At 47.6% G+C, this 13572-nt stretch overlaps 3 protein-coding genes across 4 annotated transcripts; 2 read left to right on the forward strand and 1 right to left on the reverse strand.

Annotated features, from left to right (window-relative positions):
* Positions 1 to 1526: 1526 nt before the first annotated feature.
* Positions 1527 to 7078, forward strand: lcmt1 (leucine carboxyl methyltransferase 1). 2 transcript variants are annotated; one of them, XM_081600779.1, is made up of 11 exons: positions 1527 to 2412; positions 3108 to 3199; positions 3288 to 3409; positions 3525 to 3601; positions 4556 to 4617; positions 4688 to 4790; positions 5162 to 5282; positions 5567 to 5668; positions 5819 to 5910; positions 6681 to 6813; positions 6869 to 7078. In XM_081600779.1, exons 1-11 carry the CDS (start codon positions 2327 to 2329, stop codon positions 6956 to 6958), a joined length of 1080 nt encoding a protein of 359 aa, XP_081456905.1. In that variant the 5' UTR covers positions 1527 to 2326; the 3' UTR covers positions 6959 to 7078. The 2 variants fall into 2 exon arrangements, with proteins under 2 accessions (XP_081456905.1, XP_008434460.1); XM_008436238.2 differs by having other exon boundaries at positions 1528 to 2412; positions 6681 to 6778.
* Positions 7079 to 8566: 1488 nt separating this feature from the next.
* On the forward strand, positions 8567 to 11572 carry LOC103481143 (aquaporin-8). The gene is made up of 5 exons (XM_008436439.3): positions 8567 to 9188; positions 9619 to 9745; positions 9821 to 10035; positions 10709 to 10843; positions 10918 to 11572. The coding sequence occupies exons 1-5, from the start codon at positions 8938 to 8940 to the stop codon at positions 10961 to 10963; spliced, it is 774 nt and encodes a 257-aa protein (XP_008434661.1). The 5' UTR covers positions 8567 to 8937; the 3' UTR covers positions 10964 to 11572.
* Positions 11573 to 11663: 91 nt separating this feature from the next.
* On the reverse strand, positions 11664 to 12705 carry hbae5 (hemoglobin, alpha embryonic 5). Its single transcript, XM_008436239.3, has 3 exons — positions 12548 to 12705; positions 11968 to 12175; positions 11664 to 11894 (listed from the first exon to the last, which is right to left on the reverse strand). The coding sequence occupies exons 1-3, from the start codon at positions 12640 to 12642 to the stop codon at positions 11766 to 11768; spliced, it is 432 nt and encodes a 143-aa protein (XP_008434461.1). The 5' UTR covers positions 12643 to 12705; the 3' UTR covers positions 11664 to 11765.
* Between the last annotated feature and the right edge of the window lie 867 nt (positions 12706 to 13572).

Here is a 13572-nt window from a genome sequence, read left to right on the forward strand (position 1 = left end):
AAAGAACCACAGCCGGGTCAGAACCGGCTGACGGGTCAGCAAGCCCGTCTGTTCAGGCTGAAGCCGCTTTAAAAAGCAGGCAGGACGGCTTGGTTCTGTTGCTCTACACCAGCGTTTCCCAGCCCTGGTCCTGATTCTCACCGTCCTACATGGTTTAGACGTTTCCCTGCTTTAATGTTCCTGATTCAACTGATCGCAGTTCAACAAACGTCTGTTAATCAGTAATCGATTGAAATCAGCTGGACTGAAGGAAGGAAATAAAACCTGCAGGGCAGTGAGAACGAGGACCAGGGAAACACTGATCTACACTAAGCCTGAAGCATTTCATTCCTCCAGCTGATGGTCAGACATGGGAACCAGAGTGTTGTAGTACTCGAGATCGGTCTTGGTCTCGAGATCATTTTTTGATGGTCTCAATCTGGGTCGCAGAGGATCAGGATTTTATTTCAAGACCAGCCAAGACTGCAACTGTGGAAATATCACTAAACGTACAACATACGGTCCAGTTTATTTGTTAACATCTTTGTTTTAGAGGGTGGGAACAGTCACGGTGAGCGCCTTGTGCTTGGCTACTTCTTGCTTGTTGCTCCTTGGTCAGCAGATATTCATTAAACAATAAACATACCAGGTGAAGTTTTGGTTGAGCGACAAACCAGCAGTTAAATTTTATACCACAGTGTTAACCATAAAGATTATTATAGTTAGCTGCTATCCGTTAGCACTGTTTCCAAATGCTGGTTACCATGGTGAACTTAGCATTAATCCTAGTGGTTTGTGCACATGATCACAGTCATTTAACAAAAAAATATAACTTAACAAAATCTGTTATTACATAAAAGCAGTATTTAGAGCACAGCTATGATCAAAACCTGAGGAAAAATCAGTTTAACAGAATTAAATGGTTTGGATCAGAACCGCAGATGACGAATTTGTTGACGCCATCTTGAAAGGCATTTTGAACAGTCTAAATTTTAATTAAGTTATCTTGAATTCTTATTCTTAATAGTCAGAATATAAATGCAGAAAACTTAAATCATCATTCAGCTGTAGTTGTCAGACAATGCAGTTGTCTAGTCAAAACTAATTTTTAGATATCAGGATGTAATTGCATATTGTCAGAAGAAGCCGATTTTATGTTAATATGGCCTGCCATACAAATACAGCAATCAGAAACAGACGAACTAATACATGGCTGTTGATGTTTGTGTTTTTATTCTGATCCGCTCCGTTATTATGTTGACGGTCAGAAGCTGAGAAGTTGGGAATCCCTGATTTAAGAGGATGAACATTTAGCTTTGCTGCCCCCTGGTGGCTAGTGGGCCGCCATGCTGCCCTGCTCTGCGGGTATTTTCAGATTAAAACAGCAGTAAATGTATAAAAACACGGATCGCTTTCTTAGTCAAATTAATCATGATTAATAAATACAACTTTAGATACTTTAGATCTCTCCAGACATTTTGTAACATAATCAAAACGTATTCATTTAGTTTATAAAAACATAAAATCTTATTATGAAAACACCAACCGGAAGTGTATAATGTGCTTCCGGCTGCAGTTTTCCACACATTTTCTGTTCCCATGTTTAGTTATTCAGTATTTGTAATGTTATTTTGTCATTTATGCTGATATTTATAGCCTCGCCAAAGGTTGTTGAAGCTCCAAGAGACTCGGAGCAGCAGGACGGACATTAGCTAGAGAGCCAGCCGCTGCTAGCGGGAGAACCAGCCGCTGCTAGCGGGAGAACCAGCCGCAGCTAGCGGGAGAACCAGCCGCTGCTAGCGGGAGAGTCAGCCGCAGCTAGCGGGAGAACCAGCCGCAGCTAGCGGGAGAGTCAGCCGCTGCTAGCGGGAGAACCAGCCGCAGCTAGCGGGAGAGTCAGCCGCTGCTAGCGGGAGAACCAGCGCAGCTAGCGGGAGAACCAGCCGCTGCTAGCGGGAGAGTCAGCCGCAGCTAGCGGGAGAACCAGCCGCAGCTAGCGGGAGAGTCAGCCGCAGCTAGCGGGAGAACCAGCCGCAGCTAGCGGGAGAGTCAGCCGCTGCTAGCGGGAGAACCAGCGCAGCTAGCGGGAGAACCAGCCGCTGCTAACGGGAGAACCAGCCGCTGCTAGCGGGAGAACCAGCCGCTGCTAGCGGGAGAACCAGCCGCTGCTAGCGGGAGAACCAGCCGCAGCTAGCGGGAGAACCAGCCGCTGCTAGCGGGAGAACCAGCCGCTGCTAGCGGGAGAACCAGCCGCTGCTAGCGGTGACCCCGCCGCTGTCCGCACTGCCTCCGGCCGCCTTCCAGGCCGGTCTCATGCTGCACCCATAGCCGAGGCTCTGGGTCACCGATGGCCGCCAGGCAGCCTTTCGCGGACGCGGACACTGCGGATGAAGCGGTCCGAGCCACCTGCGACGATGCGACCACCTGTAAAAGGTGAGAAGCAGCAGGAAAATCTGGCGACTGTAACTCATTTATTCATTCATTCATTCATTCATTCATGACGTTTCTCTCATTTTACTAATCAGAACCGCAAACTTTAATAGATTTATCGGTATTTCCGCGGCCCTGCGACAGACTGGTGACCTGTCCAGGTGACCTGTCCAGGTGACCCCGCCTCTCGCCCGGAACGTTAGCTGGAGAGGCACCAGCACCTCCTGACCCCACTAAAGGACAAGGGTGTCAAGAAAATGGATGGATGGATTTTACGCAACAGACCAACTAAACTCAGAGTCCAGAGGAACAAGATGCATGGTTTTAGGTCTAGACTTTGACTAGGCCATTCTAGCCCATGAATCTGCTTTGATCTGATTCATCTGTTATCCTGTAACTTTCAGACGTGTCTCTTCTCCAGCCTGAAGCAGATAAATGAATCTCCTCATCAGAACCAGTCCTTCAGGTCTGATAACTGGACCTTCATCTGATTCAGCCGCTTCAGCATCTAAACATCTAAAGCTGCAGGATTTTAGCTGTCCAGGATCAGACATGGCAACCTTTGATCTAAACCATCCCATAATATGTTCAGGGCTTCTCCTCCCAGTCTCTACCTGGTTTTCCTCCAGGGTTGTCCTGGTTCATCTGGAAACTCTCTGCTGTTCTTATTCTTCCTGATGACTGAATTTATTTATCAGGTTTGCCACCAGTAAAGGCTACTGGAAGGACTCCAGCCTGCAGTACTTTGTGAGGAACGTTGGGGAGAGGAAGGCACCCGAGATCAACAGAGGTGAGTGATCCGGTCTGGGATCCGGTCTGGGATCAGCAGAGTGATCCGGTCTGTGTAAACTGACCCAGCTGCTGCTCTCTGACCTCAGGGTACTACGCCCGGGTTCAGGGGGTCAACCTGCTGCTGGACGCCTTCCTAAAGAAAACCCAGGGCCACTGCCAGGTGATCAACCTGGGCGCCGGCCTGGACACCACCTTCTGGAGGCTGCAGGTGAGGAAGCAGGCAGCGCTTCATCCCAGCATGCCCTCTGTCCTGCTGCAGACCAACTGTAACGTGTGTGTGTGTGTGTGTGTGTGTGTGTGTGTGTGTGTGTGTGTGTGTGCAGGAGGTAAACCAGTTGCCAAGAAAGTTGTTTGAAGTTGACTTTCCGACTGTTGTGGCTCGGAAAATCCACCACATAAAGTGAGTCTGCAGCTGTTCTTTACTCCTGTTAGTGACCTGTTATAGATTATATTATAGTTATTGATTAATCTATCAATTATTCTGTGTTCTGCAGTTTCTAAGTCTTTTTTATACAATATTAGAAATGCATAAAAATATTCCATTCTTTTTTAAATAATAAATCAATATTTTCTTGCCTAAAAGTCAATAACAGCATTATTATTTAGTTAACTCTTCGTCATCCTCTTCAAAGGATGAATCTGCAGATGAAAATCCTTTAATGAGGAAAGATGAAGATCAGCAGTGAAGCTGATCTGATCCGCTTTCTGTTCTCAGATATTAGATATTCATATGTAAACATTAGAGCAGATAAATGCAGGGAAGCATTATGTTACTGATAATAACAGCTTCAACTAGAACCACAGCAGATAAAGTCACCTTTGACCTCTGGTCCTGCAGAGCAGCGGCCACCAGGGGGCGCCACTAATCAGCATATAGGTGATTAAAGGAGCTGAACGTGAGAAATCAGCACCATGTTGTGATAAATGTGTGAAAACCCAGAGTTTTCCTCCAGGGGAGCGTATTCCCACCCCAGAGCTGCTTCCTGTTGGTTCAGGTTACAGATTCAAACGTCACTGTTTGTATTTGACTGAATCAGAAAAACCTGAAGTTTCTACCAGCTTTCAACATCCAGATCCTCAGACGGCTCAACGTTTTGTTTGTGAAACAGTAAAAATGTTAACAGAGGATCTGAGAAAAGTTTGAGTCGGAACCGAGCAGCTCTTACTCTGACATTCAGTTTAATTAATAAAACTTTCTCTATGTTCAAGTTTTATTTCGGCAGAGGGAGAATCAGGTGAAGCAGCATTTTAAAAAGTCTCAAATTCACAATATTATCATTTATGGCAATAATTTCTGGGACAATTTATCATTTAGCAAAATGTTATTGATGTTTCTGTTTTGGTCTTTGACTAGGACAAAACCCCCTCTGTCCAAACCCATCATCGATGTTCACTCCACCGACTCCTTACTGCTGGGTAAAAACATCATCATCATTATTCTGATATTTGATTGTTAAATGTTGATGCCGTCTCTGCGCCTCCTCAGAGTCTCATGTTCTGGACTCGGACCGGTTCTGCATCATCGGAGCCGACCTCAGAGACGTGCCCGGCCTGGACGAGAAGCTGAGGCGCTTCCAGCTGGACCCGGAGTACGTTTAGCGACCTCAGATCAGCGTTTCCATGGAGACCATGGTCCCTTTTCTCAGCAGGTCTCTGCAGGTCCAGGAACTGCAGCGTATCAGCCGCAGCTTATCTGCTGCAGCTTATCTGCCGCAGCTTATCTGCTGCAGCTTATCTGCCGCAGCGCCGCAGCTGCAGGTCAGGGGCATCTGGAGGCCGATTGCAGGCGGCGCCACGCCCGCCGCTGCCGCCGCGTGTTTTCAGAACCAAACCTCCAGTTTGCTGAGTCACACTTTCAGATGAAATCTGCTGATTCAGGCAGAGCAAAGCGGCTGATCAGGCTCAGGAGTTGCCGCTGCGTTTGCGTTGCCGTCATGTTGCCTGTCCTGTGTTGCCGCAGGTTGCCCACGCTGCTGCTGTCAGAATGCGTCCTGGTCTACATGAGCCCGTCCCAGTCCGCCAGCCTGGTCCACTGGGCCGCTCAGACGTTTCACACCGCCATGTTTATAAACTACGAACAGGTAAAAATCACCGGTGCAGCTTTTTACTACATGTTGCCATGGAAACAAAACCAAAATCTCTCCACACCTCCTGCCTCTGTGTGGTAAACTAAACCCAGTACCTAACATTACCGATGATGACCTTTGACCCTCCCTGCTTTGCTGGGCTGATTAAATTCTCACACATTGGCCTATTTAAAGTCACGCTGCAACACCATTTGCCTCGTCTGTGTTCATATGCTTTTCTGCCAAGTTCTCAAGAAGCAGCAGGACGTGACCTTTGACCTGTCGGTCTGTTCCTGCAGGTGAACATGAGCGACCGCTTTGGTCAGGTGATGATTGAGAACCTGCAGAGGCGGCACTGTGCGCTGGCCGGGGTGGAGCTGTGCCAGTCCCTGGACTCCCAGGTAAGACCAGTCAGCAAGAACCAGTCGGTAAGAACCAGTCGGTAAGAACCAGTTATTAAAACCAGTCAGTAAGAACCAGCCAGTAAGAACCAGTTGGTATAACCAGCCAGTTAGAACCAGCCGTTTAAAGCAGCCTGCCTCTGTCTGCAGAAGGATCGTTTCCTGAGGGCCGGCTGGGATCAGGCCAACGCTCTGGACATGATGGCGGTCTACAGCGTCCTCCCTCAGGACGACGTGGCCAGGTAGGACAGCTGCACTGCCCCCTGCTGGCAGGGAGGGCATTAAAGCAGTCCAGTCCACTTTAACCCGACTCCAGTCCATTTGTCTATAAAGTCCGGTCCGGTTGGTGAGGTGTGAACGCTAACTGACCTCTGACCTCTGGTCCTCCAAACCTCGTCTGGGTTCGGTTTGAATGTGAACGCCAAGCGGACCGGAGACCAGACACGCAGGGCATTCTGGGTAAATGCAACCAAAGCTAACGTGCTAGCCTAGCGCTAGCAGCAGAAATGGCTCCTGGTCTTTAGCCTAAAGAGAAATCCTCCAACCGCTAAAATCCTCCATCTTGTTTCCATCTGGTGAAGAAGGAAGTTGCTCTCAGTGTCTTCAGAGGTTTTTGTGTCGTTTCCTTCAGTGGTTCTTGGTGCAGCGCCCCCACAGGCCAGGAGGGGAACAGGTTGGTTTGACTCAGAGCAGCTGGAGGTGGAGCAGGTGATGGAGTTCTGGTTCTGAACCGGGTCGACTGGACTGAAGGAGGGAAACAGAATAAAACTTTCCTTAAATCTAAAGTTATTATTAATTTTAAAGCAGCTGAAACATCAACTCAGGTTGAGCTTCTACCTCAAAGAAATGATGGATCCCATTGTTAGCTCATTGTTAGTTTCCATAGCAACCACTGGTTTCTAAGTGAGTGTAATGTTGAGCAACCAACCGGTGGCTCTGGTGCATCAGGTTCCTGCCTTGCAGCAGGAAGGTTGTGGGTTCGACTCTGACTGGGTGTCTTTGTGTCCTGCAGAATCGAGCGTTTGGAGTTCCTGGATGAGAAGGAGCTGCTGCAGCAGCTGCTGCAGCACTACTGCATCTGCTGGGCCTCCAAGGACCGGCTCAACCTGGGTGAGACCCGCCACAGCGCCGCGCGCCGCCGCCGAGCTTCCTCCGGCTGTCCGCCATCTTTAACCAGCCGGGTCGGTTCTGCTTCCTTAGGGCTGTCGCAGCTGGCCTTCTGAGGGTCAAAGGTCACGGTCGGGTTGCCAGAGTCAGCAGGAGGAGCAGCAGGGGAAGAGGACGCTCTGATCACCTGGGAGCTGTGGGGTCAGAGGTCACACTGGAACCACATGCTGGAAAAACTTAAACGAGAATATTTAAAAATGTTTAACAGAATCTGCTGGAAATAAAGACTGAGAGACGAGAGAAGAGATTCGTGTCATTATTATCACCATGGCAACAAAGCTCTTAAACCAGTTAAACTCGTTTTTCATGCGAAAATCAACATGGAGGAGAAATGATTAAAAAAATTAATTATTCTTTTTTTTATATTTAAAATAAAATGGCGGGTAGGGGCTGCACAGTGGAGCAGTGGGTAGAGCTGCTGCCTCCAGCAGAAGGTTCTGGTTCGATTCCGGGTCTTTCTGCATGGAGCTGCATGGTGGGTTCTCTCTGGGTTCTCCGGCTCCAGAAACACCACTGTCAGGTTAACTGGTCTCTAAATTCTCCCTGGGTCTGACTGTGTGTTGCCCTGAGACGGACTGGTGACCCGGCCAGGTGACCCGTCCAGGTCCAGGTGACCCGTCCAGGTCCAGGTGACCCGTCCAGGTCCAGGTGACCCGTCCAGGTGACCCGTCCAGGTCCAGGTGACCCGTCCAGGTGACCCGTCCAGGTCCAGGTGACCCGTCCAGGTCCAGGTGACCCATCCAGGTGACCCGGCCAGGTGACCCGTCCAGGTGACCCGTCCAGGTCCAGGTGACCCGTCCAGGTGACCCGTCCAGGTCCAGGTGACCCATCCAGGTGACCCATCCAGGTGACCCGGCCAGGTGACCCGTCCAGGTGACCCATCCAGGTGACCCGTCCAGGTCCAGGTGACCCGTCCAGGTGACCCGTCCAGGTCCAGGTGACCCGTCCAGGTCCAGGTGACCCGTCCAGGTGACCCGTCCAGGTCCAGGTGACCCGTCCAGGTCCAGGTGACCCGTCCAGGTCCAGGTGACCCGTCCAGGTCCAGGTGACCCGTCCAGGTCAAGGTGACCCCGCCTCTCACCTGAAACGTTTGAGGCCTCAGCAGCTCCTGACCCCTGAAGGTCACGGAGTTAGAAAATGGCCGGCTGGATAAAACGGCAGGTTTACAGATTAATTTTTTCACCCAGTTATTTCACTTATAACAGATAAAAATCTTATAAGTGAAAAATAATTTACCAACTAAATATTTGTGACATTTCTAAATGGTGAATGTTACATAACCAAACTGTTGCTGTTCATTTTTTACAGTGTGTTGTTACAAAAGGTTATTAGCCTTTCTGATAATCAGGGGTCAAAGGTCAAGTCCAGTGTTTGCTTCTGTTATCTCCCGTTAATAACGGGGTTTAAATCATTTTCATTTCTTGGTAACTTATCTGCGTCGTAAAAGCCTCGGCGTTGCCATGGAGACCTGAAGCTGTGAGCTTCCTGCTTCAGGGTTTTGAACCGTTTTTATTATTTGATTCTAAAATGATTGACTATTAGAAGCATCATTCTGCCACCGCCGTGTCTGGCTGCAGATCTGATCCTCTGGTTCTGAAACGCTGAAAAAGCTTTTCAACTTTTTTGAGAAAATGTCTGAATTTCCTCCTGATTATTTTCTTTGTTGTTAAAACATCTGACCTGGAAGCAGCGCAGACTTTGAGTCCAGGCTGAATTCATTCATTCATTCATTCATTCATTCATTCATTCATTCATTCATTCATTCATTCATTCATTCATTCATCTAATGTAATGATAGAAAAGCTCCTCCAGTGAAGACGTGCAGCAGAAAGCTGATAACTCTCTGGTCACTTTGTGAATTTCTCCTCCTGTTAATGTCAGTCGGATTCCTGAACTTTGACCTTTCTAATCTTTTCTGCAAAGAGAAACTTTGAGGCTTCGCTTTGGACCCGAGCCGGAAGCTGCAGAACCTTTAAGGCTCTCTGACCTCAGATAGTCTGTAGCTTATCCTTCACCTTTGGATTTTATGGGCCGTCGGTTGAGCTGGCAGGTGGAAACAGTTTGCCTCAGTGGGCAGACCGCAGCAGGAGTGAAGGGACACCATGGAGAAGCTGGAGATGGAGGCTCCAGACTCTTCCCTCGTGGACGAAGCCAAGAAGCCGAAGTCCAAGCGGCTCAACACGTACGAGCGAGTTTTCCAGCCCTGCCTGGCGGAGCTGCTGGGCACCATGTTCTTCGTCTTCATTGGCTGCGTGTCCGTCATCGAGAGCGTTCCAGCCGTGGGGCGGCTGCAGCCGGCTCTGGCGCACGGCCTGGCGCTGGTGGTGCTGGTGGCCGTCATGGACAGAATCAGGTGACTTTCCTCAGGACCGGAACCGACACGGACTCCTCTGATCCTGGATCAGATGGTTCCTTTCTTTAAAAATCTTTTTTTCGGTCGGTCATCCTGCTGACCGCCGGGTTTGGGCTCAAAAATGTTTAAAGTTGACAGGAAATGTGAAAATATGAGCAGAAAATGATTGGAGGACATTAATGACGATACTTAAAGTTTTATAAAATTCAAACATTAAAGAAACAAATGAACTAAACCCGTTTTGTGACTGCTGCAGCAGTGAGCATGCTGACATGTCGACTCTTTAACCATCTTCACTGCTGCAGGGGTAAAAAACCTTCAATATAAAAACAAGCCACACTCAGCCTGGCGGAGGCGCTAGAGGAGCCTGGTGGCCCGCCAGGCTGATGGGGAAACTGGTTCAGTAACGTTTTTCCTTCCCTGGTTGAAGCGGCTCCCATTTCAACCCTTCCTTCACCGTGGCCGTCTGGCTGTGTGGCGGCTTGGAGCTGGTCATGGTGGCGCCGTACCTGGTCAGCCAGCTGGTGGGAGGAGTCCTGGGGGCCGGCATGGCTAAGGTTGGTCTGGCAGCAGCTACATGTCCTGACGCTGTTTGGTCAGCAGCAGCATTGAAGCAGTTCTTCTGTCGCCAGCTGATGACCAGCCCAGAACGCTTCAGCAACGCCAGCGGGGCGGCCTTTGACCTCCTGAGCTCAGAGAGCCAGCTGTACCGGGCGCTCTTCGGAGAGGCGGCCATGACCTGCCTGGTGGCCCTGGTGGTGCTGATGGTGGCGGTCAACAGCCGGACCAAGACGCCCTTCGCCCCGTTTCTGGTGGGCAGCACCATCATGTTCAACATCCTGGCAGGGTGAGTTGGCAGCAGACCACAGAACCAGATGGGTCATTAAGGTCACTAATGGGGTCACTAAGGTCAATAATGGGGTCATTAAGGTCATTAATATGGTCACTAAGGTCCATGATGACCCATTAATGACCTTCATGGTCCCATTAATGACCTTCATGTCAGTTATCAACATGTTTCCTCTCGTTTATAAATCCATCAGTTTGATGAATAATCAAACAGAATAATCAATAAACTGTTTTCTATTCTAACATCACAAACGTTTTTGCTGACATCATAATTTCCCTTAGAAACAAACAAACCTTGAATTTTCTGGCCAATCAGATCCAACCTGGTTATTAAAATGTTGCCAGTAGGGGGCGCTGAGTGGTGGGGAGTCTTAAAGAGACAGGAGCTGAATCAGCTGAATCAGCAGCTTTGACCCCTCAGCGTTATTATAACTGACATTAAGTTTATGCAGCGTTTACTTTCCTTCTGCTTGTTGGACTTAAAGATCATATTTCAACAAACATTTATGATCAAAGGGCTTTGGAAGTTTTGCTGAATATTTGCATAAAATGAACTTTTTGTCCTGAACGTGGAGATCTACCGTCATCTCTTATCATTCTTTATGTTTCTGAGTATAATAATTATTTGTCTGCATTTTAATGAATAACTAAGTTGCGTTTTGTGGAACCAGAGCCGATATCTCAGGAGCTTGCATGAATCCCGCCCGGGCGTTCGGTCCGGCCCTGGTGGCCAACCACTGGACCTGCCACTGGGTTTACTGGGTGGGGCCCATCAGTGGGGCGGCGCTGGCCGCTGCTCTGGTCAGGTAAGCACTGAACCTGCATGATAAATCAGACCTGCATGAGAAGCTCGACCTTCACGCCCCTCGTTCTGTTTCAGGCTCGTTCTGGGAGACCAGAAGTTACGAATCGTCTTGAAGTCATGATTTGCTCTCATGGAGCCGTAACCTTTATGAACTCATAAAATGTTTCATGGATGTTTCTGACTTTTACAGCTGCTGATTTGTTGGGAGTAATAAAAACAGGTTTATGGGGACCAGTTCCTGAAGCTGGACAGGAAAATGAAATCATTCTGTTTATTTAGCTGCTCATATTTCAGTCATGTTTTCTCCATATTATTCCCTCATTTATGAATGTCAGAGTCACAAACTAAACATTTCATTCAGAAATTAAATGTTTAGTTAAGAAGCTAAATATTTAGTGTCCAACTAAATGCTTATGTGAGCTAAATATTTAATTTTCAAACTAAATTTTTAGCTCCAATTAAATATTCATTTTCTTAATTTCATATTTAGCTCCAAATTATTTATTTTCTAAACAAACAATTTAGTTTAGACCTAAATATTTATATCCAAGCTGAATGTTTAGCTAATATGCAAATGAGCCTGTTGATAAGTGGAATATCAAAATAAAAGCTGTTCTGGGGATTTGGGATCTTTATCTGACTTTGCTGCTCGAGTAACATGTTGATATGTAAATTATATATAAATTATGAATAAATAATATATAAACATGACTTTAATACACACATTTTTACTCTATGAATGTAAATAAACTATTTGAACAGCTTCATGTTTGTCGTTTGTTGGTTTTGAGAGGAAAAGTGTAAATAAAGAAGCAGACATGTTGGGCGGAAAGCTGTTTATTGCTCTGTCGGGTTGTTCATCGTGCTGCAGCAGGTGCTGCATCAGGTGCTGCAGCAGGTGCTGCAGCAGGTGCTGCAGCGGCTCAGCGGTATTTCTCGGACAGGGCCAGGGCCACGTTGGACAGGAACTTGTCCAGGGCGACATGAGCCTCCGGGGTGAAGTCGTTGGGGAACATGATGGCGATCACCACCTGCAGGCACTGCGCCAGGATCTGCGGACAAACACACGTCACGTCACGCCGGGAAGCAGCGGGCCCAGTCTGGGTGGCCAGAACGGGTCAGAACCTTGAAGTTGGCCGGGTCCACCCTGAGCTGGAAGGCGTGCAGCTCGCTGAGCTCCAGCAGGCCGCCGGACAGGTCGTCCATCTTGGACACCGCCAGCGCCACTCCACCCATGATCTTCTTCCCGTGCTTGGTGACCGGACCGGAACCGGCGCTCATGTCCGGCCAGTGGGAGAAGTAGGTCTTGGTTTGGGGGTACACCACCAGCATCCTGCAGGAGAACAGGGGTCAAAGGTCACAGAGACAAAGTCTGAGTTATGAGAAATCTGAAGACAGAAAAAATGAGAATGTTTGTTTCCCAAATCAAATTCAAAAATACTTTATTGATCCCAATGCAAAATTAAATATTGTAGCTAAACATGAATGTAATTTTCAGAGTTATTTCATTTCAGAGTCTTTAACTCTGAAATCAAATCTTTGCTGTGGTTGTCATGGAAACACTGTCAGAGTTAATATTTCAGCTTTCGGCTGCGATGAGAGGAACCGTGAACAAAACGACCGTCTTTTCTAGTTCAGTGGATCTACGTTTGCATTACTTGGCTCTGGTTCTGGTTCTGGTGCGGCCGGGTGTCGGGTCACCTACCTGGCCAGAGCTTCCGCCCCGATGGCGTCCGCCCCCTTGGAGATTTTGGCCCACAGCGCCTTCACCGCAGCCTTGTCCTTGTCCGTCAGACTCATCTCTGCTCGTCTCGGCCTCTGCCTGAGTCTGACGTTTGATCCCGGTTCCGTTTAAATCCCCTCGGCCCGGACGACCCTCCCACCGCGCCGCCGCTGACGCAGATGGCCCGGTCCGGCCCGGCTGATAGGAGGCTGGGCGGCAGCAGCGGGGGCCCCTATCAGCGGCCGGCATCACGGGCGGAGCCAGAAACCCATCAGGAACGAACCCTGGAGGCAAAGATAGGCAAACTGTCAGAGGTCAAAGGTCACAGCCAATCAGAGAGCAGCTGAGAGACGATGCATTCAAAACTCTCAAGAACTAAAAGTTTGGACTCAAATTAATAAAATCATAATTCAAATAAGAAAATAATTAATAAAAATAAAATCCTGATCAGTTTGAACTTTTATTCACTTTCAGTTTTCTGAAATCAAAAGTCATAAAAACTGAGACACGTTGGAGGCAGCATCATGCTGCGGGAGGCTTTGATCAAGGTGGATGAAATCATAATAATAATCAGTTTTTATTTTCTCCAGTTTGATCCTGATGTCTGGAGGATTTTAATAAACTGGAAACGTTTTTATTTATTCTGTTTCAAACGTTTTAATCTGACATTTAATGTTCAACGTTTTGTCGTTTTATGTCTGAAAAACTAGAAAAAAAACTACATAAAACCAGAGAAACGAGGAAAATGATCCTGAAAATGAAAAGAATCAAAATGTGTGAAAACTGATTTTAATGTTTCTTTGTTTTTTCTCCTCATTAAACTGAAAAAAGTGGAAAAGTGATGAACTAACTAATTAATTAACAGAATAAATGAATAAAGTGTAAAAATCCACTGAGGATTTTTGTTTTTATAATACATTTTATTTTATTAAAGTCCCAGTGAACCATAAACATGTTAGTTTATTTCCTCTAACATTTAATCATGTTATTATTTTATCAGTTTTTCC

This window comes from Poecilia reticulata, chromosome 19 (genome assembly GCF_904066995.2).
Source record: "Poecilia reticulata chromosome 19, P_reticulata-male-v2, whole genome shotgun sequence".
Taxonomy (NCBI): domain Eukaryota; kingdom Metazoa; phylum Chordata; class Actinopteri; order Cyprinodontiformes; family Poeciliidae; genus Poecilia; species Poecilia reticulata.